This window comes from Rhodofomes roseus, assembly GCF_022264815.1.
Source record: "Rhodofomes roseus strain CIRM-BRFM 1785 chromosome Unknown C8Q71scaffold_6, whole genome shotgun sequence".
Classification (NCBI taxonomy): Eukaryota; Fungi; Basidiomycota; class Agaricomycetes; order Polyporales; family Fomitopsidaceae; genus Rhodofomes; species Rhodofomes roseus.
The window spans coordinates 1,685,120-1,711,394 of record NW_025952962.1 but is presented as its reverse complement, the minus strand read 5'-3'; the positions used below and the strand labels follow the sequence as shown (position 1 = coordinate 1,711,394).

Sequence of the window (26,275 nt, the reverse complement as noted above, 5' to 3'; positions counted from 1 at the left end):
GAGAGGTGTCACGGACAGGTTCGTACCCAGTGGAAGCGAGCAGAAAGGCAAAATGGTGGTACTCCAGAGACCGCGTGTTACATTGCCGTAGGATACCATATGAATAACGACGAAAGCGATGACACTAGACCCAAGCACAGATGAGACAGTGCGACAAACCCTGGGGAAACTACTGGTTCAGTTGGCTGCATAACCGCACCACGACCGTCTTGATCGCGTCCGTGACCTGCTCCGTGGAGAGCGGCTGGCCGACTGGTGGGCAGTGCATCGCGAGGACGGGCGTGCTCCGTGCTGGGCTGTCGCGGTCCTTCGACTTCTCCTGCTTGGACGAGGAGCGCTTCGCCTCCGCAAGCGAGCAATAGAAAGCGTAGTCGCACAGGTAGTGGCCTGCATCCATCGAAGTGTATACTCTCTGTGAGGAGTATCAGGTGGCCGTGTAAGGGCGGACAAAGAATGGACACACTTTCATCGCATCTTCCGGATCGTTCTCCAGCTCGAGCTCCTTCATGTAGAGGACCAGCCGTGCGACGTCGATCTCGGTGTGGATCTCCTCGGGGAAGTTCTCGTAGCCCTTGCTAAATCCACGATTCGGCGGGATCTCCGGACCATCGCCATGGCCCTCGACGGGCGCAGCAGACGACATGACGCCCTGCAGATGGAGTTCCATCCTCTCAATCTCGGACGCCTCCGGGGTGACGGTGGGTCCCTCCTTGGGCACAGCCGGCGCATACTGCCCCTCGCAGTCCCTCATCGCATACCCATGCTTGTGTGCGAGCTTCTCGAACCGAAGCGGGCCGCGCCCGGCGAGGGCGACGTGGAGCATAAAGTCGTAGCCGTTTTCTGGCGGGGGCGGCATCACCATTGTTGGGTCGACGATCGGCGGTAGGATGGGCGGACGAGCATGCAGCCCAGGGACGGTGGCGAGAACGCCTTGGAAGTTCATGGGGATCTGCGCGCAGGTGATGTGTATAGGCTGCGGGGTCATCTCGACGTCCTGCATCTCGTCGGTGATGATGGCGAACTCGTCGTCATCGTCGTGGATGACGGGCTGGGCCTCGGTGTAGAGGATGGCGTTGTGGAAGGGACGGACGGCGAGCCACGAGGGATTCTCATTGAAGTTGCGGAAGGGCTTGGAGGAGTGAGTGCTCGCGACGAGAAGGGCAGAAAGGGTACGAACGCACCCCAAAACCGGTGATGAGGACGCGGATCGCGTGCGGGGCGATGGGCGGGGAGTCCTGGTCCATGGGGGAGGAAGAGGAGGAGGGGTCGAGGGAAGGAAGGGCGGCAGAGAGGGTGTGCATGCTCATAACCATTGCGATCTATTCACAACCCCCGTCCCCGCCCAGCCCCGCCCATCACCCCCCGTCACGCGTCACGGCCTCGTTCCCTCCGCGTTCTCGACGACCGTCACACTCGCCTCCGTATGTACTTCAACGACTCCCGTGAGAGTCCCACTGCCAAGTGCGCGATAAGTACAGCCTATCTCATGCACGATATACCCAGCGGACGCTGTAGCGGCGTACGAGTCAGCTTGTTCTCAAAGGCCACTGACATCCGCCCGAGCTCACGAATAGGTTGAACATGGCTGGTCCTGCGCCTTCTTCGCCAAGCACCATCCCCCCACAACCGACGGCCTTGCGCGTCCTCGTGACGGGATTTGGAGTAGATCCCCACCTAATACACATGCCCTCAGTACTCACCCATTTCTCAGCCCTTTTCCACTGTCAAGGTGAACCCCTCATGGCTCGCCGTCAAGCCCCTGCACAACACCACCCTGCACACACTCGATCCCGCCGCGCGCCCCATCCACATCACCGCGCTCGAAGTCCCCGTCACCTACACTGACGTCCTCTTCCTGACCCCCCGCTTCCACGCAAGCCCCCCGGTCCTCCCGTCGCCCAGAGACCCAGCCGTCGCGCCGTATCCGCCACCTGCAGACGGCTTCGACTTCATCCTGCACGTAGGCGTTGCGGGGCCGGGACCTATGCGCGCCGAGAAGCGCGGCAGAAAGGTCGGGTACAACACGCCGGACGCGGAGGGCAGGCTCTGTGCTCCTGTCCCGACTGAGGACGGAGACGCGGTTGGGCCGAACGCTGCGCCTCCGTCTGGGGCGGGACAGGTCCGCTCCATGCTGTACGATTGGGCGCGCAGTTTCGCCGCATACCTGGACCCACCTGTGCGTGGATTCGGCAAGGGATACGAAGCCTTCCAAGACGAGCTCTTCACTGAAGTGGACTCTGATGCGTTAATTGGGTACCTGAAGGAAACTGGGTTTACGGTATGCCCCTGCCTTTGACCCCCGCACCCCACGAGAGTGACTTTTGCGATGCAACGCGTGTAGCAAATCGTACCGTCGACGGACGCGGGACTCTACCTCTGTGAGTTCATCAACTACTGCTCGCTCGCGGAAGCCAAGCGGGCCGCGTCGAAGCATGAAAGTGGAAAGGCCACGCCGACCCTGTTTCTGCATTGTCCACCGGTCGATCAGCCGTTGAGTACGGAGCAGGTCACCGAGGTATTGCGGAACGTCGTGGCTTGGGTATGCAGCCAATACGCCTCATGACAGGGCTCGCACCAGGGACTGCCGCTGCGTCAGAGGGTTTCTTGTACAACTAACAGTGTTACTTTGCTACAACAGTAGTACTGGGCACTACGTTGCCCATTCCTTCAAGTATGAAGACCATACAAAGACTCGTCTACAGATTGTAGAATGCAGCGTTAGGTGAATACCGCCGTAAGCATTTAGGAAGCCGGTGAACTTGGGGGCGGTCAGCCGCTCATGATTGACTGCAGACCCACGAGATGGTCTTCCTCAGCGCGTCCGTGCACTCCTCTGTACTCAGAGGCTCGCCAACGGGCGGGATGTGAATGAAGAGGACAGGAGTACTCTTCGTGGTAGCCTCGGTGCGCTTAGACTCGGCAAGGGAGGCGTAGTTGATGAACTCGCAGAGGTAGAGTCCCGCATCAACCGAGAGCGCGACCTGCTGTGTAGAATGGCACCCGAGTCAGCAGAGGCTTCATTAAAGGGCTAGCGAAAGAGCCATCGCACCTCCGTACCAGTCGCCTTGAGGTGCTCCGCGAGCTTCGCGCAGTCAATAGGCGTGAACAATTCGTCCGCGAGCTCCTCATAGCCCTTTCCAAAGCCGCGCTTCGGCTTTCCATCTACGCCCCCAGCCTCCTCCACAACCTCGCACAAGTTGCCCTCCGCGTCGTCCTGGTCATACCCGAACTTCCGCCCGCGCTGCTCCAGCTTGATGGGGTTTCCGCTCTTGCTCATGACGCCGACGTGCAAGATGAAGTCGTACCCGTCTGGCGGCGGCGGCGCGACCGCCATGGCTGGGTCCTTCGGCGTAGGCACGACGGGAGGCCGAGCGTGGAGTGAGGGCGCAAGGGCGAGGACGGACTGGTAGAGGGTCGGAACCTCGAGGGAGGTGATGTGGATAGGCCTGTCATCCGCGGTGCGGACGGTCGTGTTGTGGAGGGGCTTCACGGCGAGCCACGACGGGTTGACCTTGAACGAGCGGAAGGGCTACGATCCGTGTCAGACAGTTACACCCAGGACGACTGCATGTCTAGACTCACCCCGTAGCCTGTTACGAGGACGCGAAGAGCCTGAGGGTCCACATCGTGAATGGTCTCTGCCGGGACGGGCATGGTTGGCGAATACGTGCGGGTGGACCTGAACTATCAGGAGCATGCCTTTCGTATCTTTATAGCTTCATGTACGAGGCGATACGAGGAACGGACGGTCAGTGTGAAGCCGAAGAACGGCACATGATAAAGGAACGAGAGGTAGGGGAATCACTCATGTTGTGCCTCACCCGTCGACTTTGCCGCCTCATCAGTGTGCAAAATGGAAGTACGGGGATACATTAGCTCGTGGTTGCTCTGCCTATCGCACACAGGGGCAATCTGACCCGCAGACTACAGTGGTCAGCAAATTGGGGTCCCTTATCAACCGCTGGACAGGGAGCAGCTATCTATACGCGTGGTAACTTGAATGTCCCAGTCAGAAGCGAAAAAAACCCCTTGGATTGAGTGGCCATACCTTCATTCATGCACTTATTCGTTCCTTCAAGCCCACAGTTGCGTTGCTTGTATTCCTAGGTTTTGGCTATCCAGCAAACCAGTTCTTTTCATGAGGCGCATATGCGTGAGCCACCAGATGAGCCCTCGACGGGCCGTTTGTCGCGTTTGACGTGACGACCAAAGCAGTCGACTACAGGTATCGTTGGCACGACGAACGAGGCTCTGTCTTGCGGTATTGTCAATCGCACTGTCGATCACGGGTGACACATTCCTGTACTTCAAGTCTGTGCAACTCGACACTCACCTGTGAGGACTCGCACAGCTGCTTCATACTTTCAACCAGTGTCCTGTTGAATTTGTCTCACAGCACCGCGTCCAGAACTAACATGGGATGAAGAGATCGTGGCGACTTAAGGGGCCCACACATTCTGAATCGAGACTGACGCGTATCATGTGACGGACGCGTCTCTTGCCGCCCACTGCAGCCTCGGCGCCTCTGCCCGCGTCGCGCGACCGGGCGGGGACCGGCTTGCTCGCCTCCCACTCTCACCCGCGATGCCTTCCAACCAGTCCGGCACAGGTGAGCATTGATGATTCAAGGAGTACAAGTTAACTGAGCCATGTTCGGTAGTGGCGTGGTGCGCATCTCATTGTATTGCTAAGCACAATTCCACCCCGAGTCTGACATAACGGCACCAGTCCTGTCTGTTCCCGACAGGTCCCAGAGAAGGACATCAACTACCATCTCGATAACAACTGTCAGGATGCGGGAACCAGCTCTCAAAAACCCAACGCCAAGGTCCAGTCGTCTATCGCTTCACTGTTCACACCCACTGGCAAGGGCCAACATCACGACGCGCCTTCTTCCTCGCAAACTCCAAGGACCGCAAACCGAGCACATGAATCGAAGAAACGCGCCCAACCCGATGATATCTCCTTTACTCTCGAGCCCGGCCCCTCGAAGCGAACGCGATTGCAATCGGCGGCACCTCTCGCAGAAAGGCTTCGACCTCAGACGCTCGATGAGTTTGTCGGGCAGCCTCACCTCACAGGGCCTGACTCGCTTCTGATGCATCTCATGGACACTGGCTCGACCGGAAGCATGATATTTTGGGGACCTCCAGGGTAAGCTTCAATACAACATTGTTAGATACATTCTCGTGAACGAAATTGACGTCTGTCATGTCGCCTAGCTGCGGAAAGACGACATTGGCTCGCTTATTAGCGAAGCGCACGAGCGCAGTGTTCAAGGAGCTGAGCGCGACGGACTCTGGGATAGGGGAGGTGAAAGCGGTTGCGGAAGAGGCGAAACGGTTCCTCGCTCTTACGGGAAGGTACGCTTGTCGTGCTCAGATAATTTCATGGAATTACAACGAGGTCGGCAGGAGGACCATTCTATTTCTGGATGAGGTGCACCGCTTCAACAAAGCACAACAGGTTGGTGTAGGTCTTCTGCCAGTCTCACTCGAGGCTGAATCGAGCAGGATATTTTCTTGCCTTACCTGGAACACGGCCACCTACAAGTAGGTTACCCTCTGTAATTGCCTATGTTGTATAGCTCATACATGATCCCCTTAGCTCATAGGCGCAACGACTGAGAATCCGTCGTTCAAGTTGACGGGCGCATTGATCAGTCGATGCCGGTGAGTGAACGTCCGTTTGCTGCCATGTGTAGCTTGTGCAAACGTAGCGCCTCAGGGTATTCGTCTTGGAACGTCTCACGGATGAAGACATCCGCAGAATTATAACGCAAGCCGTTGAACGCGTGTCTGCCTCGACATCTGACGCCACGTCTGTCGTCGACGCCGATATGGAGGACATCCCTAGCTCCCAACCGGAAGAAGATCCTCTCCCTGAACTTCCCTCATCCCTCTCGTCAACCGCTACGGCTCCTACTGACCCCGCACCGCCCTTTCCTTCCTATCCTCAGCTCACGCCCAAACTACTCTCCTCCATTGTCTCACTGTCCGCGGGCGACGCGCGTACCGCACTGTCCCTACTTGAACTCGTCCTCACAGCGCCTCCTACATCTTCCCCGGACACCCTCCTAGACTCGCTTCGTCGGTCCGTGTCGACGTCGTACGATCGCACCGGCGAGAGCCATTACGACATGATCAGCGCACTACACAAGAGCGTGCGCGGGAGCCAGCCGAGCGCTGCGCTCTACTGGCTCGCCCGCATGCTCACCGCCGGCGAAGACCCACTGTACATCGCAAGGCGGATGGTCGTATGCGCGAGCGAGGACATTGGGCTCGCCGACGTTCACGCCCTACCGTTGGTAAGAACAAATGTTGGCTGCCACTCTCCATTGTAACCGGTTCATTCGTACCTTCCCCAGGCAATGGCCGCACTACAGGCATGTCAAGTCATAGGCATGCCCGAGTGTCGCATTAATCTCGCGCATCTTATATCCTACCTCGCCGAAGCGCCGAAGTCAACTAGGGCATACCAAGGTTACAACCGCGCAGAAGTGGCTGCCAAGTCGGATCCAACCGCCCCAATACCTTTACCTGTACGCAATGCGCCAACGAAGCTCATGAAGGAGCTCGGGTATGCAAGAGGCTACTGCTACAACCCAGACTACATGTAAGCAGTGGATCTCTCACCAAAGTGTACTCCATATTCAATCCCTTGCCAGACATCCTGTCACGAATGACTATTTACCACCTCCATTTAAAGACCAGGTCTTCCTCAAACCTGTTGGTGATACCTCTGACAAGATCTGGGATGAAGATGCTCTGCATAGGTGGGAGCTGGATGAAAACAATGGTGGGGCCTGGGAAGGGAGGGGAAGAGTAGCACAACCACAAGGCACATAGGTTCATGGACATACTGACAGCACTGTAACATGACCATTTGGATTCCACTATAATCCCCTGAGCATACTATTCCTGGATGTAACATAGACATGAGTCCTGCTTAATCTAGTCATTGCTTGCAAGTGACTGAGACCATAAGAGAAATAATAAAAGAGCAAAGAGTAAAGAGTAAAGTTGGCATGCAATCATTCCCTCCACATTCTCCCCTTGCAATTCCTTGCACCACATTGACACTTCACATACACAGCATCATCAAAGTTTCTTGCCTCCACCTACTTTTTTGTGAGCATTGAGAGCTACAACCTGATGGTAAGCTCACTCACCATGTTCTGAACCTCCTCTTCATCATCATCAGTACCATAATAAGAGAAGCACAGTTCTTCTCCTGGAGCAACATCTTTGAGGGTGAAGATGGTCAACAGTGGCTTGTCCAGGTTGGCCTCATTGATATAGACAGGGTTGATATGGCAGTTTGGGTCACAGCTATGATTCTAGATCACATCACATAATGTCAGCCAAGCATCCTCAATACACAGAAGCAGAGTAGACTTACAAGGTACCTGGTGAACTGAGAATGTATACACATCAGAAATATCCCAGGCAGATAGACAAAACAGAGACCCACATTTCCAGCATGGTAGGCATCCACACTGTACTGGGAAGACCAATCATCCTTCCCTTCCCTCAGATAGTAGAAGTCTACATCAAAAAGGTATGTGCGCCCAAACTTGTTGTAGATGCTATATGTGCAGAGAACAATCAGACCTCATATCAAAGTGCCAGGTAGAATACTCACATGCCCCGGACTTCTGCCTCAGCTTCCATTAAGTATTCCCCTGCATATATTCCCAGATAGGTATTCTTAGGGATCCTTTTTGGGCCAGCAAATACACCTGGGTCCTTTTCATGAGTTTTGAAACCGATACACTCTTCTGGACTACATACCCCATCCTTTATGTCGGGTCTTACGAATCTCGATAGCATATCTTCGCCCATGTTGCACCACCTACACAAGTCAGCCAGTCTGTGAATGCACATATACACAGTCAACATACCCGGTTGGAACAATCATCTGAACAGCCACAGAAGTCGTTACATTCAAAAATAGGGTACCCGTGTGCCTTCAATTGCCCCTTGTTCCTGCCTTCTTGGTATAAGAACCCGTCGGGGTGGTGCTCCTTCTGACGTGCTAGGCATGAGCAAGTTTTTGAGTTCGGGTCGCAGGGTCCCAGGCATCCGCAGCCCCGCAAGTTCACTATGTCTGGCTTCGGCACACCTGAACCGTGCCACATGAGGTTAGAATAGTGGAACTCGAAAGGTGGTGTGAGCTCATCGTCGATGTCGTTGACGATGCAGATGGGAGGCGCGTGAGGTTCGTCTTCAAACGTGTTCTCTATGATCGCCTGTTCGAACAGCTTGACTTGCATGTCACCTTCCTTGCGTGCCCGCGGATGTAGAGCGTTGATTTGGTCCTGTAGTTCGTGAGGAAGGTCCTTAGCCAAGACGTAATAATTAGCGAATTCCTTCATGATCCGACGATGATCCTTCTGCCAGCTGAGAGACTGGAAGCCGGCTTTCTTCGCCACGAGCTCGAGGGTGGTTGGCTGCCATTCGGGCTCGTCACTAGGACTTGCTATGCGAGGTTCAGCGAAGGTGGGATCGAACTCGTCGCTCAACTCCACAGGCCCGACGGAGGAACTATTGGTGCTTGTGGAACGACGAGAACGCGAGGCACGGCGAGAGTCTCCCGATGGCGCTGTGCTACGGGACTTGTTGCGGGGCCTCAGCTGTCGTGTGGACGGACCCGCCTCACTGCTTGCCGGTCCGTTGGATACCTGAGTCTCTCGTCAGCTATTACATACGCAACAAAACGATGTTATATACCTCAACCTCGGCAATATCCAGATAGGATGCAATTTCCTGTTCAGAGTCTTCGCCTTGCGACGGTGAGGGAGATGTGGGGGGATATCCTGACTCTTCAAACCTAGCTGCTTTGCTACGACTCCTTTGCTTGAGATGAATGATAGGAACATCTTCCTCGCTACTGTCTTGTTCTTCGACGACCGCATGGACGATTCGGCCGGAGAAGAGATTCGATTGGGGTTGATCGTGGCCGCCTTCAGTCGAGAGTTCATTCTCCGCGGAGGTTTGTTTGCCATGACTGCCGGGCGAGACCCTCGAGGGTCGCTCTGAACGCACGACCGACGTTCCAGCCATCGTCTCCGAGTCAGAAGCATGCTTCTGCGGATGCCGCACGTGCATGGATTGAAGGCTATCTAACGATCGCCTCTCTGCAACGGTTGTTGACTCGGCAGATGGCCCGGGGGAGCAAGACGCCGAAACCTCGTCAGTAGGCGGAAGATCTATGTCTGTGTGTTCATGAGTCACAATGCAGTAGTTTAGTTTGGTGGACACCCACTAGCGACATTGCTCTTCCCGACCGTGCTGATTGGGGGTGACATGGCTTCCGATTTCGTCACTTCAGAACTAGACACCGTCGGTACGGTTTGTATACCCCGCGCGTCGTCGTCGTCGTCGTCGTCGTCGTCCAAAGTCAAATCAATTACTTCAGTGCGTTCCAGCCACACGGAATTGATAACTTCCGCCAAAGAAGCACGCTCTGAAGTTTGGGGCTTCGTACGGAAAGGCGCAGGCGTCGGGCTTGTCATTGCACTTGTTGCCTGTTAAAAGGGTTTTCAGTACACACGCGAGGTTGAGAAGTGTGAAGGTAACTCACCCGGGCATTGGCTCGAGGGCCAGAAGACTCAGCTTCACTCTGGTCAGGGCCAGCTTCTTCTTGAGGAACAAGGTTGGTTTCAACAGCTATTTCATGACTCGGTGCTTCTTCCGCTGAGTCCGACATATGAGCCGAAGGTGAACGTGACTTCGAATTCGACGGTCTACTGATAGACCTTGAAGACGGGTATGCAAGTTCAAGCCCGCCAAATGAGCTCGCAGAGTCCACCTCTTCCCCGGTGCGCATGTCCTCGTGTGCAAGTGGTATCTCCCTGATCGGGCTTGACGCGGTGACCTGAGGCGAGGATGCGGCCGCTCCAGGATCGGGTGAAGCTACATCTTCCATGTGCACTTTAGACGCGACAGTGAGTTCGCGGACGCTCCCGGACGTTGACCGGCTCTTCCTGCGACTTGCATATACATCCTTGAAGAATCCGCTTGCGCCGCCGTACACAACCTTAGACGATTTGCCTATGCTCGGGGACAGTGGCGCTATCCACACGGATGGTGTTGGGTGAACAAGTGCTTTCTGGGAAATCCTCTCGGGACTCGCAGTCTGCCGTGGGTCTCCCGTCTGTCCTTGTCCAGTGCTGAGGACGGTCGTGAACGAGGGTGACTGCGTCAATCGGGCGGGTGCCTTCTCCATAGCACGAGCTGACATTACGCCGCTGCTTGGTGTAGACATGGCCTGCGTGTTTCCGTCTCGCTCGGGAGAGCTCGCAACGGGACCAGCGGCTTCGTCATGATCCTCCGTAGCAATGTGGAGCTGAGTATTGGTAGACAAAGCAAGGTCCGCATCCTCTGATGTAGGGCTCGCACTCTGAGGTACACCTGACAGAACACATCCCGTTTAGTATGGCAACAGACATTGCGACGAAATAGACTGACTCTGCATGGGTTCAACCTCAGGCTCCTCGAGCAACCCTACATCTTCGACTGCTTCCGGAGAGTCATGCGATGAAACATCTGGCTGATTACCTAGATCCAGACCCTGCATCTGTTCCTCGATGACAACATCATCGGGCTCCTCCTGAGCGTCCACAGATTCTTCGATATGTTGGATTTGCTCCTCGACCTGTAACAGATAGTATCACTATTCAGGCACTTCAAAAGAATGGTCAATATCAGCTTACCTCTGCATCCTGCCCAGAGGGGCCAGCATCATCAGCCGCAGCCCACGTTAGCTGATCTCTTGCAGCAGTAGAGATCGGTTTTTCGACCTTGGGCATCGGCAAAGGTACCGGGGCTTCCGCAGGCTCGTCGTCGTCATCATCATCGATCAGGATGGACCCGTCCGCGTCGTATTTGAGCTCGAGAGTCATTTGCGACTGAGTACCCCTCGGCGGCGGCGGAGCTTCATCCTCGGTGTCCGTGATGTTAATGACGCCGTCAGGGTCAGCGGGTGCCGAGGCGCGGGGCTGTTTCGCTGGATGTCAGAGGAATCAGAATTACTACAGGCATCGAGAGGCAGCACTGGCACTAACCTCGAGCAAGAGGAGCCTTGGGTGGTTCTGGCAGGTCACTGTCCGAAGACAATTCGATGACCTCGGTCTTAGAAGTGATCGCGGCCTTGGAAGGGACGACGGCTGACTTGCGACGCTGCTGCGTGGCTATTTTGGAATCAATCAAACGCTACGACCGAGCAAGTAAGGACAAGAGTACCTGTCAAACTACTGGCGGTACTGATGTCCGCCCGTTTTTCCACCTGCGTGAGCTTGATCTTCTTCTTTTTCCGTCTGGCCGGGAACTCTATTGAATGGAGAAAATGTGTCATGCATTGCTCATATAGAAAGAACCTCTGTAACATACCCTCTGCCGACACAGACGAATCGCTGTCCCTCCTGCCCGTCTGCGCATTCCTCGCGCCCGCTCGTGGGATGGGCACCTTGGTCAAGCCCATTGACTTCCTCTGGCTGCGACCGTCCGGGACTCGGGACGGTGCCACAGGACCCGTACTCTCGTCGGACGACGAGCTCGACGTTGCGAATAGAGACCTCTTCTTGGACTGGGCTACCGACAGCGGGGCGAGTCCAGCTTTCGACGATGACGCTACAGGTCTTGAGTAGGTGGTTTGAGATGCAGACTTAGGTCCCGGCTTGTTGATCGTGCCGACCTTTGCAGAAGAGGCAGATGCATCTATGTTCTTCTTTGGAGGTCCTTTAGGCTTGGGGGCGAAAAAATCGAATGGGTAGGAGGCCTGGGGCTTCCTCGAAGCAGGCGTGGATGCGGGCGCCTTGGGGTCCTTTGACGCGGATACTGGCCGCTTAGAATTAATCGACACATCAGACTCATCCGACACACCGCCCGACGCTGGGATGCTCGTTTTCTTTGTTGTCCAACGTGCGCCGCTGCCCCCCGCTACACCAGATCGGTCGATTTCTTTGCCCTTCGCACCACCTGCAGGCTGGGTGGCCGGGACCTCCCTCCGCGACGCATCACCCCAAGAACTGTTCTTCACCGGGAGTCGGGACTTGGCGAAAGGGGCACTGGGCGAGATGGAGGGTGGCGGTTGCATGGACGTCGCAGTCGTACGCTCGGGAGGCGCAGGGGCGGATGTCGTGGCCGGCTGTGAAATGGGCAGGTCTCTCGCTCGCTCGTACTGGAAATTGAGTGGCCTGCCCCTGGAGCGTTTCATCGCAAGCTGCTTGCGGGGGCGGTAAGCGTCCAGAGGCGACGCCGGCGGTCCTTGAGATGCAGGCGAGGGCACTGGCACTGTGACCAGCCGCGAGCGTAACTCAGCACCGTCACCCGCATACATCAGTGTATTGTCAACGCACCGGAGCCAATCTGCCCTGTTCGTTCGCCACCTCCAGTCGCCGTCGGGACCTTGGGCTTTTTCAACAGTTTGTTCCCCGCCGCTCGCTCATCCTCACTCGCAGGGACGTCCGGCTTCCTCTTCTTTCTCGGCAGCGGGGTGGGCTGCGAGGCCGGTGGGGTGGGCTCGAGTTCGTCCCGCATATCTTGCGTACTCGTGAGGTCGTCGTCTGAGAGCACAGCGGATGGCGAGGGTTCTAGAGCCACGATGGAGGCAAATACAAAGGACGAGGATTAATCACCATACACATTACGAGAGTCTTGTCGATATACACACCTGGTAGAACAGACCATTGCGGCGCTGGAGAGCCAAACCGACGGCTCGGGCCTGCAGACATCGCGAAGCCTGAAGTCGTATTATGTACGTCTCTTCCAACCGCGCGTGCTATTGGCAGCTTGACGCAGCGTTTATGTCTCGAATAGCAGCACAAGAATGACGATGCGTGAGAGAAGTATAGAGCTGCGCCTTCGGCCGGGAGCAACAGAGGCCGCTACAGCAAAACCTGCGCTATGGCCGCAGTGCGTAGCGGGTGTAGCGTGCTACAGCACGATGTGCAGCTGCCGAGGCGTCCGTCGAACGGGCCATGGTATAAGCGCTCGGAACGCGGCCACGTGCCAAACGTCACATCTCAGATCTCTCCGCGATCAGACAATGTCCTGAGGCCTGAGCGCCCGCCGCTCCGTCCATGGGCCACGGCGCTAGCGATACTTAGTACAGTACGGTCAACGTCGGACAAGCGACCAACAAGCGACCACTGTCTTACACTGGCAACTATACTCTGTTAGAGGTACCTATATACCTATATACTATATATCGCATGTGCCCAACGTGACCCGAGCGTGCGCTTGGGCAGCTGTGCACGATGCGAATAAGACAGCACGGCGATCTGCAGCACTTCCCTCGAATGCTTTCTAAATATCGCACCAGACACGCATTGTACGACGATGTGTCTGTGAGATAGGCATGTCCGCGGCGTACGGTACCGCTTCGTGAGCCTCGCAGGGACAACGTCCTGGTGCACTCAGCATGTCCGTGACATCGACCCATACAATGAAGCCCCGCGCGACAGCGGAACGCCAGTTGATACAACGTACGCGGACATGGAGTCAAGCTTGGGTAAACAGTATGATATATATACTGACATCACTCGTATATATGTATGACTCTGAGGCAGCGCGAAATTTGAATAGACGACATACATACTGATTCCGCTTTGCCTGCCTCCTATGGGTACGGTGTATTATTAGCATGATCGCAGCGTACTCGCACAGCATCACATCCGTATAAATGGGGCAGGAGACTTGAGCGACTGAACGCAGTAGAATCCTATGGCTATGGTTGTCCGATAATTGCGAATACTGGAACGTTCCGAACGGTACTTACCAGGCCGATGAGGGGATCTGGCACTTGGCGCAAACCTAAGCCTTCGGCACGCTGAGCTGCGCCGGGATGACTGTGCTACAACTACGAGCGCGATCACTGGTCAGCAAACGCGGGCACACACTGGGTTGATATCATGCAATGGCGGGCCGCTGGAGGATTGGTCAGGAATGCTTAGCATAGCGGTGTTGTCGGGGCCCTTTCATCTTGAGCTGCCCTCTGTTGAACGAGATGCTGCAGACCAACTGGTCTCAGGCACTTGCAGGAATGCCGAAGGCCCAGACACAATCGCACCGACTGGCCATTTTAGACTCTAAGCGCATGTACACTGCCCCGCAGCGGCAGGTCCGCGGGGCCAGTGTGAATCTGGGGTAGTGTTCCCACTTCCAAGCAAGCCTCCAGAACGGTTGCATCGCGCCGACAAGCTCGCGGAAGCGGTAGATACGAAGCAGGAAGCCACGGATTGGCCCTTAGTGCCTGCTGATAGCGCCAGGACGAAGGATCGATGCTTGGAGACTTGGAGTCGGTGGGAGGGATGCGCTACACGAGGAGGCGTGAGATCGCCTCGAGAAAAGGGTGATAAGGTGTGACACGGTGGACGAAGCGAAAGTAGCGAGCAGGTGGAGAGCGACGGTAGCCCTCGGTAGCCGGTGTAAGCTGTGTAGCCACGGGTGGGGGGGACAACGTGGGGGGACATTTGCAAGGCTGCGAGGCTGTATATGACCTACGTAGAGAACGTGGTGTGCAGACCGCAGGCGCGGGGTCGCGGCCGGGGATGTGTGGCTGGTGGGCGGGATCGGAGGTGGCGGGCGCACCGGAAAGAGCGGTGGCGCAAGAAGCACCGTGCCTCGGATACGCGAAGCGCGCCGTGGACATTCCACACCCCGGCTACGTCGTCGGTGGCTCGTCGCCCCTCGGATAGTGATACGCTGGCGCTGAGTGGCGAGACTCTAAAGACATGCTGCAGATGCCGAGCGGCGGGCGGAGAAGGCATGCGCACAGGATACGCGCAGGGAGGAGGCGAGGCGGGCAATCTGTGAACGAGCTAATTCGGGCGTGCGGAGGACGCCGTCGGGCGCCTGTTGGGACGGATGTCGGAAAGGGATATAACACAGCGGATGAGTGAGGCGGCACGCAGGCTCATCCCCTCTCCCCCTTGGTGTCCCCGCTCTCCAGCCTTGCGTCCATGGCCAGCATATGAACTAACCTTCTCACCCCCCTCTTCGCCTTTTCCTCCTCTCTCGCCCGTAACGACCACAGCAACGCTCTTGCCTTGTGTGCGACGCGCGGCAACAACAATAGACGGTTAGGTAAGCGCCGCCCTTTGTCCCCCTTACGCTCCTTCCTCATTGACTCAATAAAACAACAAATGCCCCTCTGGCCTCCGTAGAACATAAAGAGTAGTGCGGCCCCGTGTCTCGCTGTCTGTCTTTGCCCTCCATGTTCTTCCCCGTCGCCCGGCTGCGACTCTCCCTCGTGTCCGCTCTCCTCCTTTTCTCTTCTCTCTCTCGCGCACACGAACGGACCCTTTGTGAGTAGTACCCTGCCTCATCCGCCGCCACCCTCTGATTCTCTTGCCCAGTCACATCTTCCGTGTCGTATTGTTCAGACCCTCAGGAGATTCTGGTAGAGCAGTTCAATATCGCATACTTCCCCTCCAATAACTCCATCTCCTTCAATGTCTCCGCTGCCAGCGTGGTGAGTCCCTTTGATCAAACTGAATTGACGTCCCTAATATCCTATTAGCTCGCCGACCTAAATGTCACGGCGCAGCTATATGTCAACATCTATGGCATGCACCCCATCAATACCACCCTCAACTTTTGCAGCCTTTTCAACGGCATCCTCTGTCCCCTCCCCCAGTACAATTTCACCGGCTGGGATACCCTACAACTCCCGTCCTCCGTCGTCGGCTCCATAACCTCCCACCTCCCTGGCATCGCCTACGTCATCCCCGACCTTGAGGCCTTCGCCCAACTCACCCTCTACAAGGAGAACACCGACCAGGTTGTCGCGTGCCTGCAGACCACCGTCTCCAACGGCTGGTCGGCACGGCAGTACGCAGTGGAGTGGACTACCGCAGCCGTTACGTTCCTTGCACTCGCGTCCGCAATATGGAAGTCCATCACGGCCGACGCGCTCGCACTCGCCCCCATCCGCCTTCTCGACTTTGTCGTCCTCCTCCAGACCATCGGCGCCACCGGCTTGCTCGGCCTGAACTTCCCGTCCGTCTACACCGCGTTCACGCTTAACTTCTCGTGGATACTCGGCCTGTTCCCCCAAAGCGGGACGTCAGGCATGCAGAACTCCATCGTGCATACGCGCCGCCTCACGGGCGGTGATAGCTCGGATGCGAGTAGCGGAGACAGCACGGCATATGTGAACCGGCAGTTGAGTCCGTACAACATGCTCGCTCAGCCGGCCTCGCTTCTTGAGAGCGTACGCACACTGCCGACGCTGGATCTGCGCAACACCGCCGCTCGCTCGCTCATGAAGGTTGGCACCACCGCGGTCAACACGACGTCACGGTTGCTCAAGTCGGCCCAGGCCGATGTCGCCGTCGTCACCAACGATGACAGCTCTGACGTCCTCCAGGCAGGCGTGCCAATTTACGTCAACAGCATTGGCATCGCATCCGCAAATGCGTTCATGACGGTGTTCCTCACCGCGCTCATCTACACCGCGGCCGCGCTCGGCTTCATTGGAATTGCTTTCGCGCTTTACGTCGGGATCCAGCGCACAGCTTGGGGACAGCGGAATCTCAAGCAGTGGATTGGTCTGCGGAGCGGCTTCGTGCCGTTCGCGAAGGCATGGGGTCTCCGCGCGGTGCTCGCGGCGGTCTTCCCGCTGCTCATATTCATCTTTTACCAATGGACCCTCCATGACTCCTGGCTGTCCATCCTCCTCTCCGTCATCACCCTCGTCATCCTCATGGGCCTTGTCCTCCCACCGCTGTTCCTCGTCCTCCGGCCGTACCTCCCTCGCGTTCTCGCCCGCACGGAGAATGCTGCTGTCCCTACGTCTCTGCCGCTTGCGCCTCTCACGGCACCCTTCCGCCAAGAGCGTTTGTTCTACGTAGGTCTCATCGTGCTCACGCTCATCGTGAAGGCTATGGTGGTTGCATTCGGCCATCGCGACGGCCTTGGGCAGGCGATCGTCTTCCTTATTGTTGACGTGCTCTTCTTCCTCTCTCTGGTCATCATGAAGCCGTTCCGCACGCGTCACGCAGATATGCTCCAGGGCTACCTCGCCATCGTGCGTATGGTTTGCTCAGGGCTGCTCATCGCGTTCGTGCAGACTATCAACCTCGCGCCGATTCCCCGCGTTGTGATCGGCGTTATCACCGCGGTCATCTTCGCGGTGGCGGTGATCGTGATGTTCTTCAACACACTCGTCAACATGGGGTTGTGGAAGTTGTTCAAGTACGCTGTGTGCTGTGGGCACCGCCGGCGCGAGGGTGACCGCGCGCTCGCAAGCCACACCAGCGACTCCTCGCTCGACGACAAGGCCCACCCCGAGCGCGACGCAGAGAAGGCTCCATTGCCACACTCGCCAGGGTCGTCGCAGTACTACTTCGTCGACCGCCCGGGCAACCCGACGCCGCCGGAGACGCGGACCAACTCGCACGCACACACGCACCTCGACACGCCAGACTCCGGATCACCGCTGAGCACTAGTGTTGGTAGCGAGCGCCCGAGCGTCCTGACGAACAGCACGGGGACGACCCTGGGCGAGCTCCTGCCGCGGCGGTGGTCGTTCCAACACTCGCGACCGCCATCGGCGTCGGAGCCGTCGCCGAGCGGCGCGGGCTCGTTCCTTACCCCGAGCACGCCGAGCACACCCGCGTCGACACACCCGCCGACGTCGCAGCGGCACAGCCGACACCCGTCCGCAAGCGTAGCGACGCACTCACCAATACGGGAGCGCTACTCCGATGAGCAAGAAGCACACGCGCTATGAGCGAGGCCCATAGCCCGCCCTGCACGCTTGATGCCGTGGGGCCATAGAGAGAAATCTAGAACCCACCGACCGTCATTGCATACCATGGACGATCTGTAAGTAACCCATGTACCCCCTACACTTGCATTTGGGCCGTTGTATATTCCCTCCTCATCTTACTTAGTTGCATCTTCGCTGTGTCATGTTGATCCACACCTGCATACTCACATTCTCCGCCTGCTCTTCCCCAACCCTTTCCCATTCTCCGCACTGCACTACACTGTCTCGGGTCTAGCAATGCACACCACTACCCACATTTTAACCTCCACGGTACCCACACGCTCGTTGCATGCATAGACTACCTTACTGACAGATCTGTTCTAATGAAATGGTTTGCTTGATGATATGTAACGACTATAATGTAGCATTAGAATGTAATTATCGGATAGAGGATGTGCTGTAACAATTACTTATTGAAAGGAGTAACCGGAAATAGCCGGAAGGGGGATGCCGAGCGCGGGCGGGGAGTCTCGTCACCGACGTCCGCGAGCCCAACGCTCTTCTTCCTCGCCAGCACCATGTTGCTCTCCTCCGCCCGCGCAGCGACCGCCTCCGCTGGGCTCGGCCGGCGTGCTGCCTCCTCCCTCGCGCTCAAGTATTCCAACGCCGTCTTCAATGCCGCGCTCCACAAGTCGCCCCAGACGCTGAACAAGGTCCAGTCCGAGCTCACCGCACTCTCGTCCGCGATCAAGAGCGTCCCCGAGCTCAACGCGTTCGTCTCGAACCCAACCCTCAGCGCGAACGACCGCATCTCGGGGCTCAGCGCGCTCTACGCCGTTGCTGAGGGCCCTAAGAAGGAGCCCGTGTCGGATATCACGAAAAACCTCTTCGTGGTCCTCTCCGAGAACGGCCGTCTCGGCGAGGCGCACGGCGTTATCGAGGGCTTCAACGAGCTAGTCTCCCAGTACAAGGGCGAGCTCACCGTGACCATCACCTCCGCCGCGCCTCTGCCCAGCGACATCCAGCGCAAGCTCGAGTCCTCCCTGAAGCAGTCGCAGGCGGCGCAGAAGGCCAAGTCGGTGAAGGTGGCCAACAAGGTGCGTGGCCAACTGACCGTCTGGATTACCGCGTCTAAGTGGTCCCGCGATAGATCAACCCGGCGGTGCTAGGTGGTATCGTTGTTGACTTTGGTGACAAGACGATCGACCTCAGCGTTCAGTCCCGGGTAACACGGCTGAACAACCTCTTGCAACGTCAGTTCACGTGGCCTTCGTTTGTCTCGCTCCGTTCTCACTTATCTGCATTTTTCAGTGTCTGTTTGATTGGACGTAGAGCGGAGGAGTTAGAGAGTGGTTGTACGCGCATCTTACTATTGCATTGCCCTTGCCCCGAACAACACGGTCATCCAGCCGTTACTCCAACACCTGAACCAGAGAACACCTTCCGACCCGTCACTCAGTCGTGGCGACGACCTGATGCACTTCAAACATCCTAGCTGCCAGTGCTTATTGGCTTGCATCGATGGTAACTTGTCTTGTCAAGCACGGAAGACATTCTGTTGCGTCACACATACATCTCTGTGAGAGCCTTGCTACAGATGCAGCTCAGTGCCTTTAAACGGTTGTATCTGGACGCTGGACAGCAGGTAGTGCACAATCCATAATTCCGGTCTCGTAAATGGACAATACGGGCAGCTGACACTGGCTTCGTAACCTCTGACGGCAGCTAGGTCTGGGTATCGTTGGCAACTGAGCGGCATTCGGAGGGTACTACATTGTATGAGTGCACTCACGGAGTTGTATGTTTAGCTCGAATTGAGGGGGATCTCTGCTGTCGCCGGCGCGACTTTCGGTCAGTTAATGCGTTGTTGTCTGCGCGCCCAGGTACTCATCATGCATGTCCATTTTGAAACATACCCTAGCCGTTCTCGTCAGGGATATTCCTGACGGTGCGAAGTAGGGACCGGATAGGTACACAGGCCAGTCGCATCGTCGTTCTCTGAACTACCATGTCAGACCGGGGCTCACCGAGAACCAAGATGGAGCGCTCGGAAGTGCTCATATTGTTGAGTATGCCAGCACTTGACATGCGGTGGGAGCTTTTACTTACCTGTGTCACGCGCGCTATCAGTAGGGTCGGTGCCGAGGTTAATTGACTCCGATCCAGCAATATATAAGTACGCAGGACAATGGCCCCCGTGTTCGGCATCTCATCATGGACAATGCAGCAAGCCGCGATGTGCGGAGACAACCTCTGAATGAAGACGTACTTCGCGCTATTCTCGCGAAGGTCTGCAATGTCGTTTGCCGCGAATCCGAGTCCGCTGACTGACTGATCTGAGCAGATCCCTCGTACGGACCTCATATCTGCGTCTCTGGTCAACCGCGACTTCGCCTCTATAGCGCGGGATTTCATCTTGCGCCGATTCGTCCTGGATCTCGGTGACATTGACAAATGCAAGCTTAGGCTGGGCACCTTGCGTTCAAAGCCGAACATCGCCGGATTTGTGAAGGAACTATCCATTATAGGGGAACTTCAGACCAAACCGTGGTGGCAGTATGTGGAGAATTTCGAAGACGAGCAGGAGGTCCCACGGGTAGAGGCTCTTGAGGAGCTGCAAAAGCTCATCCAGGACGGGATTCTTACGGCAGGTTTGAGAGAAGTAACGTAAGCCAGACGCAGTTGTGGCTGAAACTGTCCGGTGACCCCTCATTTCTATAGATGGGATGCTGGCCTGGGCATGCCAGTTGCCCTGATTGAGGCCATCCAAGCGGCACACCCGGAGTGTACTTTCGTGTTGGATAAATACGCGGGTTCGCCTCTCCCCCCTATGCCCAACCTCGTTTCGATTACTGCAACCGTGCACGTTTATGGCGAACCCATACTTTGCTTTCGGCCCATCATCCTTCATTCTCCGCGGTTGCGTCACCTCCGGATCGCATCCTATCAAGACGCGGGCTGCGTTGTGCGCGGCTTTTCTCTCGACCATGTCTTTCCACGCCCATTCTTGACGTGCGACTGGACTGGGCCGCTCTGCGGTAGAGACGGTCCCTTCATCGAGGAACTTTCCCTGAAGCAGATGAGCTGGACAACTGATGGTGCTGCTCGGTCCGTCCGGGATATGTCCTGGTCGCGCTTGCGCAAGCTGCAGTTGGATCGCTGTGATGCGATCCCTCTGCTCCGAGCATCTGTACCGGCCTGCTCGATGTTTCCTTCCTTGGCAGAGTTCACGTACACAATGTGGTATGACGATGAAGGAACACGGGCCAGTGTCACGCAGGCACTTCAAGAATTCCTATCGACCGCCTCAGGACTTCAAAGTTTACGCCTGGAAGGACCCTATCCCCCTGTGGTAACCACCATCATTGCACACCACGGAGATACCTTACGATCCCTCATCCTACATGATCATGAACGCCCCAACGAACCCCAGCGAACTACCATGAAGACGTCGGACCTCCTGGCTCTGGGCGAACGTTGTAGTTCGCTACAACATCTGGGGTTTGACGTTGATCCGGGTTACAGACTTGCTCAAGAAGTAGGCGACTCTGAGGTAAGCTACACTCCATATATGCATTGAGACCATCTAATCGGATATGCGTAGGTAGAGCCCCTGGCAAACATCTTCAATTCGGACGGACGCTTCTCTGCGCTACGCATGCTCACTCTCTACACCATGTTGGGGATCACTCAATACCAAGATAGAGACACGGCGCGTGACCTCGACGCTCTCAAACAGCATGTATCGCCCATCATGGTACCCGCAATTGGCAACGCCGGTGCAGTCGAGCGTGGAACAGGGAAGCTACAGTCGATCGTTATTAACATCGGGGAGCAAGATAGAGAGATGGGCTTCGGATACCCCGCAGGTAGAGTCTTCCCTTGATGTTGGTCTGGTAGTTATTCACGAGACATGTTTACAAGGTTGGGTGCTTTGGGAACAGGATAATTGCACGAAGATGATGCTGGAAAGGGGGAATGACCCTGACGGGCAGTATGTGATCAAAGCTTCGTGGTGGTCAAGCAACTTGTCCTATGCATACTTTGCAACGGACGTCGAACCGATCAAATGGAACATCACGAATGCTAATCAATGGGTAGAGGCAGCCCACTTGAAGCCGTCTGATTTCTTCTCATATTTATCGCCGCCGCGCCAGGACAAATCTGAAAACGCAAGTGTGTTGTAGCTGTATTGACCTCGCGGATGCCACACTATGTATCGCTATCATCTTTCGGTTTACGATGTATTGCCGTCAATACGTGGCACCGTCATTGGACCAGCCACCGTGCAAGCCTCGTCAGTGGGTTCGATTTCAGGGCTAAGGATAGGTCATCTGTGGGTCGTCACCTCTACTCTGATCATACTTGAGCCTTCCACGAACAAGGAATCGGTGGACAGCAATTATGTTCGGTCTAGGGTTGACCTTCAGGAATGCGCACAGGAGACCGTCGATAGGTGGATAAACAGACGGGGAGATCGAACACGACAAGATCTCACAATAAATTACTCGAATGATACGGTTCGTATATGTGACGCTATGAGACGTGTTCTTCACAACATATCTACAAGCTGGCGTGTCGGTGAGATGACCGCGACGACCTTGCTCTGCATGTCAAGAATATCTCCACCTTCCGTGACGACCATATCATGGAGTCCGTCTGCCTCGATGTCCCCGCCTAGGAGGACTTCGACGTTAGTCGAGCCAAGGGCGATAGCATCCTCCTTTGAGATCTCCCCTCCAGCATCCAGAGCGACCTGTTACATCGGAAGGGTGGCCATCAGTGTCACAATATAACGCGCAGGGCTGGCGTTTCGCACCCATGCAACTTCAAACGGCAGGTTGCGCACATCGTACGGCTGTACTGAACCTACGCCTACTGTGACATTGTGCGCAAGCAAGACAGCGATGGAGCTCTGCTCAGTGAGGGGAAGGCCAGGCAAGCTGGTGAAGCTGCCGTCAGAACCAGCAATGGACTGGTTTGACTAGGGACTTACATTCGCCGCATCTCCCAGGCCGCAGGGAATGGCTGGGAGGGAACTTGGATGATCCCAACACCAGCCTCTGCAATCTCCTTGGCGAGCAAGTGAGCTTCCAGGGCACCAGCGATGGTCATCTTCACGGTACTGTCGTATGCCTTCTCCACCTCTTTCTTGAGTGTAATGAGTGTAGCTATGATGTCTGCGCTGTCCGTCTCAACCACCAGTGTCACGCGACCCTACATACGCACCATTCGCGTCAGCTTCCTAGGTACAAACCATTTGCTATTACGCACCTTGCCGACGCCTCTGAACCATTCTCCCGCATCGCCGTCAACAGGGTGAAGCAGCATCCTCCGCAGTGTAGCTATCTGCGTGCTAATGCTCGGAACCGCCGCAGAATAAGGCCTCACGGTAATATGCACCGCGGTGACTTCCTGAAGGATAGCGCCGGGCTCCAGTCTGTTCATGGCTCCCGTGAAGAAGGATGTGCCTAGACCGGCATAGAAGCCTCTATGGGCGGGTGCCGTGATACCCTTAGTGACACCCCCGCGATAGGCGAGCCTGCAACCCATAAGGTTCAGCAGAGGCCTTCGCAGCACAACGTATGTTTGACCTACAGAGCGTTGCGCGTGCCAAAGGTTAAGCCGTCCACAGCGCGGATGATAGCACCATCCCCACCCAGTATCGCAGGCACCTTCTGTACGAGCGGATCGAAGACGTATCCATCCATCGTCGACGGTTCTGCACCAATTTCTCCCAAGCCGAGATTAGAGCCGAAGCTAGTGAATCCTGGAGAGATAGATCCGCCTTTGACATTGACGACTTCCGCATCTGCGAGTAGGTTGGGGGTCACGCAGGAGGTGTACGCGCCCGAGCACGTAACGGTGCCGTTCTCCACGATCACGGCACCCATCTCCGCATCCTGGGCCGTGTACACCTCGCGGACGGCTCTTCCAGTACGCATGAATACCCTCTTCACGTCCGTGAAGATGACTGGGCCGGAAGAGGACTTGGCGGGCACGAGGGGAGGAAGACCCTCATACTTCACCGTGTCTGCAGCTTCCTTGTCGAAGTTCGGCACCCGTGGCGTACGCTGGAACGAGGCTGGCTTCTGTACGAAGTGCGGTGAATCCAATTGTGGTATGCCGTCGATGAATACTTGCTTCGGCGTTGCTCCGAGCGCAAGAGGATGGCTGTCCCATACAACCAAGTCTGCGGTGACGAGTCCATATATGGGCGCAACGCACGAGGACTGAACAGCTCACCAGCATCCCAGCCTTGCGTGTGGCGCGCATTAGCTCATTACGAGTGCGCAGGAAAATTGAAGACACACCTTTCCTCACATAACCGATCCTATGGTCCATTCCCATAACTTCCGCGGGTGTACTAATGATGGAGGCGATGGCCAGATTCTCAGGAAGTCCGTATACGTAGGCTAGCTGCGCCTGGTATAACAGGTACCTCGAGTCCGTCACGGGGTGGTCACTCTGAACAAACGGTAATGAAGACGATGTATACTGGGAACATCGCTTGGAAGTCACCTTCATGACCACCGGGATCCCATGTTCAGCCAAGATGCGAGGGGCGAACTCCGAGCCGCGGTATGCCTCGCGTTTGTATCTATGTCGATGTTAGTCGGCGGCCTTGCTGTAGACGGATACACTGACCGTGAATGTGTGGCGAACATAGCAATGGCAGGAGGATGGTCTGACGGAAGCGATGAAGTTGGACAGTCAGCGAGTAATGATCAGCGTACCGTAGGCCTTCTTGAGCGTGTCGGGCACCAGGTATGCTTCATGAGCATGGTGAAAGGCCGCAATCGGGAATTCAAACTCATTAGAGATCTACAAGCGCATGAGTGCGTGAGAAGCTAGTGTATGCGGAACACTGACCCTGACAAGATCATCTATGTCGACAGTCTCATAGCAGTGCACTTGGACCTGACTGCGCCTCAGGATTGACACGAAGCGACTTCACTGGAAGCAATCCCTACCTTGACTCTACCGCGCAAGACGTCGACCAGCGCTTCCCACTGGAGGTCTTCTGGGTAAGACTTGTCTTTCAAGGCGTCCCAATTACCGGCGAATGCGTCCGCGCAGTAAGCGTCCTGTGATTCTCTGATCTTCCTGGCTGTGTTGTAGCTGAATGCACCAGCATATGTGAATGCATCTGACGTGAATTGCGCGCCACTCACGCGTCTCGGAATGCCCAAATGGTGTCCATGCGAGTGTTGCCGTAGACTCTGCCTACATACTCATTGTGGTCAGCTATTCGTCGTGTAGAAAGGCAGCAGACTGACTTGGGTTCTCTCCTGTGACAGATTAGCTAGCGTCAGAGGTAGAACTGAGAGATGTTAGTCATTGTAATGACATACCGCATGCGTGCCTAGACATAGTGGATGTCAGTGCCGTCGATGTCGTGTTTGCGCATGTACTCACTTCATCTGACGCCATCTCAGAGGCCCGCTGTGATCCGGGAAGGACGAATTGATCTGGTATGGGGGCTCAAGAAGCATAGAGGTGGGAGTCCTTTCCGCGGTCTTCCTCAGCTTGATGGTGAATCCCTGGCCACCTGCGAAAGAGAAGTCAATACGTCTGCACACAGCACACACAAAGTGACATCACCAATCGCATTTGCGGAACCAGGCAAGACCAAGGCAGTGGTCACACCTCCCGCTACGGATAGTTCATATGCCGCGTCGTGCGTATTCAAAGCGTCAAGAGCGCGGAGCCAAGGGAGTATAGGTCCATGACGTGAATTGCCGTCTGATGCACCGAGAAGGTGCGGCGAGGACGAGACACCTAGATGTGAATGTAGGTCGACAATCCTAGTGTGCTAGTTTAGTCTCTTGTACACATCTCAGGGACAGTAGAGCGCACCCGGGTGTGACCCACGCCCCTTTCAAGTCCACAGTGACGACATCATCTTTGTAGTTCTTCAACTGCAAATGCCCAATATGCCCAATGCTCTCGATGATACCCTTGTTCAAGAGAATGTCCGCGTGAACGACTTCGGTCCCGTTCTCCAGCCCGGTCCATATCCTTCCATTCTTGAGCAGATACGGTTTCGTTCCGTGCACAAACCTGTCTGATACTTTGCGTTTGTGGAAGTCCGCAGGCGGTCCCGGAGCGAGACTCAGCGAGCGGCAGCGCGAGAGGGCGGTGGTAGCATGAGGAGGCAGAGGACGGAGCACGGCATAGAGTGTCGGTACCCGTGTTGACACTAGAAGCAATGCCAACAGTACAAGTACGCCAATTACAAGCCTTCTCGAGAAACGGCGTTTTGCTCTAGGCCTATCGCCAGACCGCTCAGAGAGGCTCGGTACTGGCAGGACCTTCTCCATGATCGTCCAGTGCTAGACTGCTAGTCGGTCGTCTGGAGTCAGGCAGGACGTTCAGCCGAGCGTATGTAGTCTCGCGACTTCACGTGTTGTACGCACTCTGCACGCTGGGCAGCACGTTCCCGAGTGGTGAGCGTAGGGAGCGAGTGGGAACGCCGCGGCGCAGTGTCGCGGCACGGCACCTTCACATCGCACGCGGGTTGTGCGCCGGCGACTTGCTCATTCATTCCCCCTCA

The 26,275-nt window shown here is 56.2% G+C and overlaps 9 protein-coding genes across 9 annotated transcripts; 5 read left to right on the top strand and 4 right to left on the bottom strand.

Annotated features, from left to right (window-relative positions):
• Positions 1-169: 169 nt before the first annotated feature.
• Positions 170-1,244, bottom strand: C8Q71DRAFT_704493 (peptidase C15 pyroglutamyl peptidase I-like protein; the record flags this gene model as incomplete). Its single annotated transcript, XM_047920392.1, has 3 exons — positions 170-412; positions 464-1,129; positions 1,182-1,244. The coding sequence occupies 3 exons, from the start codon at positions 1,242-1,244 to the stop codon at positions 170-172; spliced, it is 972 nt and encodes a 323-aa protein (XP_047781314.1).
• Positions 1,245-1,424: 180 nt separating this feature from the next.
• C8Q71DRAFT_750057 (uncharacterized protein) lies at positions 1,425-2,363 on the top strand. The gene is made up of 2 exons (XM_047923235.1): positions 1,425-1,662; positions 1,712-2,363. Exons 1-2 carry the CDS (start codon positions 1,582-1,584, stop codon positions 2,294-2,296), a joined length of 666 nt encoding a protein of 221 aa, XP_047781313.1. The 5' UTR covers positions 1,425-1,581; the 3' UTR covers positions 2,297-2,363.
• Positions 2,329-3,827, bottom strand: C8Q71DRAFT_517670 (uncharacterized protein). The gene is made up of 3 exons (XM_047919094.1): positions 3,583-3,827; positions 3,050-3,529; positions 2,329-2,984 (listed from the first exon to the last, which is right to left on the bottom strand). The coding sequence occupies exons 1-3, from the start codon at positions 3,652-3,654 to the stop codon at positions 2,778-2,780; spliced, it is 759 nt and encodes a 252-aa protein (XP_047781312.1). The 5' UTR covers positions 3,655-3,827; the 3' UTR covers positions 2,329-2,777.
• Positions 3,828-4,584: 757 nt separating this feature from the next.
• C8Q71DRAFT_856158 (P-loop containing nucleoside triphosphate hydrolase protein) lies at positions 4,585-6,848 on the top strand (the record flags this gene model as incomplete). The annotated part of the gene is made up of 10 exons (XM_047927265.1): positions 4,585-4,609; positions 4,661-4,667; positions 4,729-5,154; positions 5,223-5,363; positions 5,415-5,466; positions 5,514-5,552; positions 5,608-5,672; positions 5,728-6,307; positions 6,368-6,615; positions 6,668-6,848. The coding sequence occupies 10 exons, from the start codon at positions 4,585-4,587 to the stop codon at positions 6,846-6,848; spliced, it is 1,764 nt and encodes a 587-aa protein (XP_047781311.1).
• A 185-nt stretch (positions 6,849-7,033) lies between these two features.
• Positions 7,034-9,007, bottom strand: C8Q71DRAFT_795758 (uncharacterized protein; the record flags this gene model as incomplete). Its single annotated transcript, XM_047925626.1, has 8 exons — positions 7,034-7,081; positions 7,125-7,151; positions 7,172-7,339; positions 7,474-7,588; positions 7,645-7,741; positions 7,794-7,854; positions 7,904-8,630; positions 8,733-9,007. The coding sequence occupies 8 exons, from the start codon at positions 9,005-9,007 to the stop codon at positions 7,034-7,036; spliced, it is 1,518 nt and encodes a 505-aa protein (XP_047781310.1).
• A 5,860-nt stretch (positions 9,008-14,867) lies between these two features.
• C8Q71DRAFT_750032 (TRP-domain-containing protein) lies at positions 14,868-18,200 on the top strand. Its single transcript, XM_047923234.1, has 4 exons — positions 14,868-15,089; positions 15,170-15,310; positions 15,362-15,477; positions 15,526-18,200. Exons 2-4 carry the CDS (start codon positions 15,220-15,222, stop codon positions 17,737-17,739), a joined length of 2,421 nt encoding a protein of 806 aa, XP_047781309.1. The 5' UTR covers positions 14,868-15,089; positions 15,170-15,219; the 3' UTR covers positions 17,740-18,200.
• Positions 18,201-18,296: 96 nt separating this feature from the next.
• On the top strand, positions 18,297-19,073 carry C8Q71DRAFT_906058 (OSCP, subunit 5 of the stator stalk of mitochondrial F1F0 ATP synthase; the record flags this gene model as incomplete). The annotated part of the gene is made up of 3 exons (XM_047928912.1): positions 18,297-18,815; positions 18,869-18,971; positions 19,030-19,073. 3 exons carry the CDS (start codon positions 18,297-18,299, stop codon positions 19,038-19,040), a joined length of 633 nt encoding a protein of 210 aa, XP_047781308.1. The 3' UTR covers positions 19,041-19,073.
• An 859-nt stretch (positions 19,074-19,932) lies between these two features.
• On the top strand, positions 19,933-21,604 carry C8Q71DRAFT_856154 (uncharacterized protein; the record flags this gene model as incomplete). Its single annotated transcript, XM_047927264.1, has 4 exons — positions 19,933-20,007; positions 20,063-20,385; positions 20,440-21,271; positions 21,323-21,604. The coding sequence occupies 4 exons, from the start codon at positions 19,933-19,935 to the stop codon at positions 21,602-21,604; spliced, it is 1,512 nt and encodes a 503-aa protein (XP_047781307.1).
• A 666-nt stretch (positions 21,605-22,270) lies between these two features.
• On the bottom strand, positions 22,271-26,042 carry C8Q71DRAFT_703970 (carbohydrate esterase family 9 protein; the record flags this gene model as incomplete). Its single annotated transcript, XM_047920353.1, has 18 exons — positions 22,271-22,474; positions 22,538-22,661; positions 22,715-22,935; positions 22,993-23,260; positions 23,317-23,911; positions 23,965-23,976; positions 24,033-24,186; positions 24,241-24,319; positions 24,367-24,406; positions 24,456-24,543; positions 24,592-24,639; positions 24,693-24,840; positions 24,894-24,941; positions 24,995-25,010; positions 25,074-25,084; positions 25,138-25,270; positions 25,324-25,526; positions 25,579-26,042. The coding sequence occupies 18 exons, from the start codon at positions 26,040-26,042 to the stop codon at positions 22,271-22,273; spliced, it is 2,856 nt and encodes a 951-aa protein (XP_047781306.1).
• Between the last annotated feature and the right edge of the window lie 233 nt (positions 26,043-26,275).

What these genes read in the sequence shown, in the direction of transcription:
- C8Q71DRAFT_750057 (XM_047923235.1), top strand. Translation starts at nt 1,582, where the DNA reads ATGGCTGGTCCTGCGCCTTCTTCGCCAAGCACCATCCCCCCACAACCG. An exon ending in TCCTCGTGACGGGATTTGGA is followed by an intron (nt 1,663 to 1,711) that starts GTAGATCCCCAC and finishes CCCATTTCTCAG; the next exon opens with CCCTTTTCCACTGTCAAGGT.
- C8Q71DRAFT_517670 (XM_047919094.1), bottom strand. Translation starts at nt 3,654, where the DNA reads ATGCCCGTCCCGGCAGAGACCATTCACGATGTGGACCCTCAGGCTCTT. An exon ending in TCCTCGTAACAGGCTACGGG is followed by an intron (nt 3,530 to 3,582) that starts GTGAGTCTAGAC and finishes CACGGATCGTAG; the next exon opens with CCCTTCCGCTCGTTCAAGGT. An exon ending in TCAAGGCGACTGGTACGGAG is followed by an intron (nt 2,985 to 3,049) that starts GTGCGATGGCTC and finishes CATTCTACACAG; the next exon opens with CAGGTCGCGCTCTCGGTTGA.
- C8Q71DRAFT_750032 (XM_047923234.1), top strand. Translation starts at nt 15,220, where the DNA reads ATGTTCTTCCCCGTCGCCCGGCTGCGACTCTCCCTCGTGTCCGCTCTC. An exon ending in CGCACACGAACGGACCCTTT is followed by an intron (nt 15,311 to 15,361) that starts GTGAGTAGTACC and finishes TCTCTTGCCCAG; the next exon opens with TCACATCTTCCGTGTCGTAT. An exon ending in ATGTCTCCGCTGCCAGCGTG is followed by an intron (nt 15,478 to 15,525) that starts GTGAGTCCCTTT and finishes ATATCCTATTAG; the next exon opens with CTCGCCGACCTAAATGTCAC.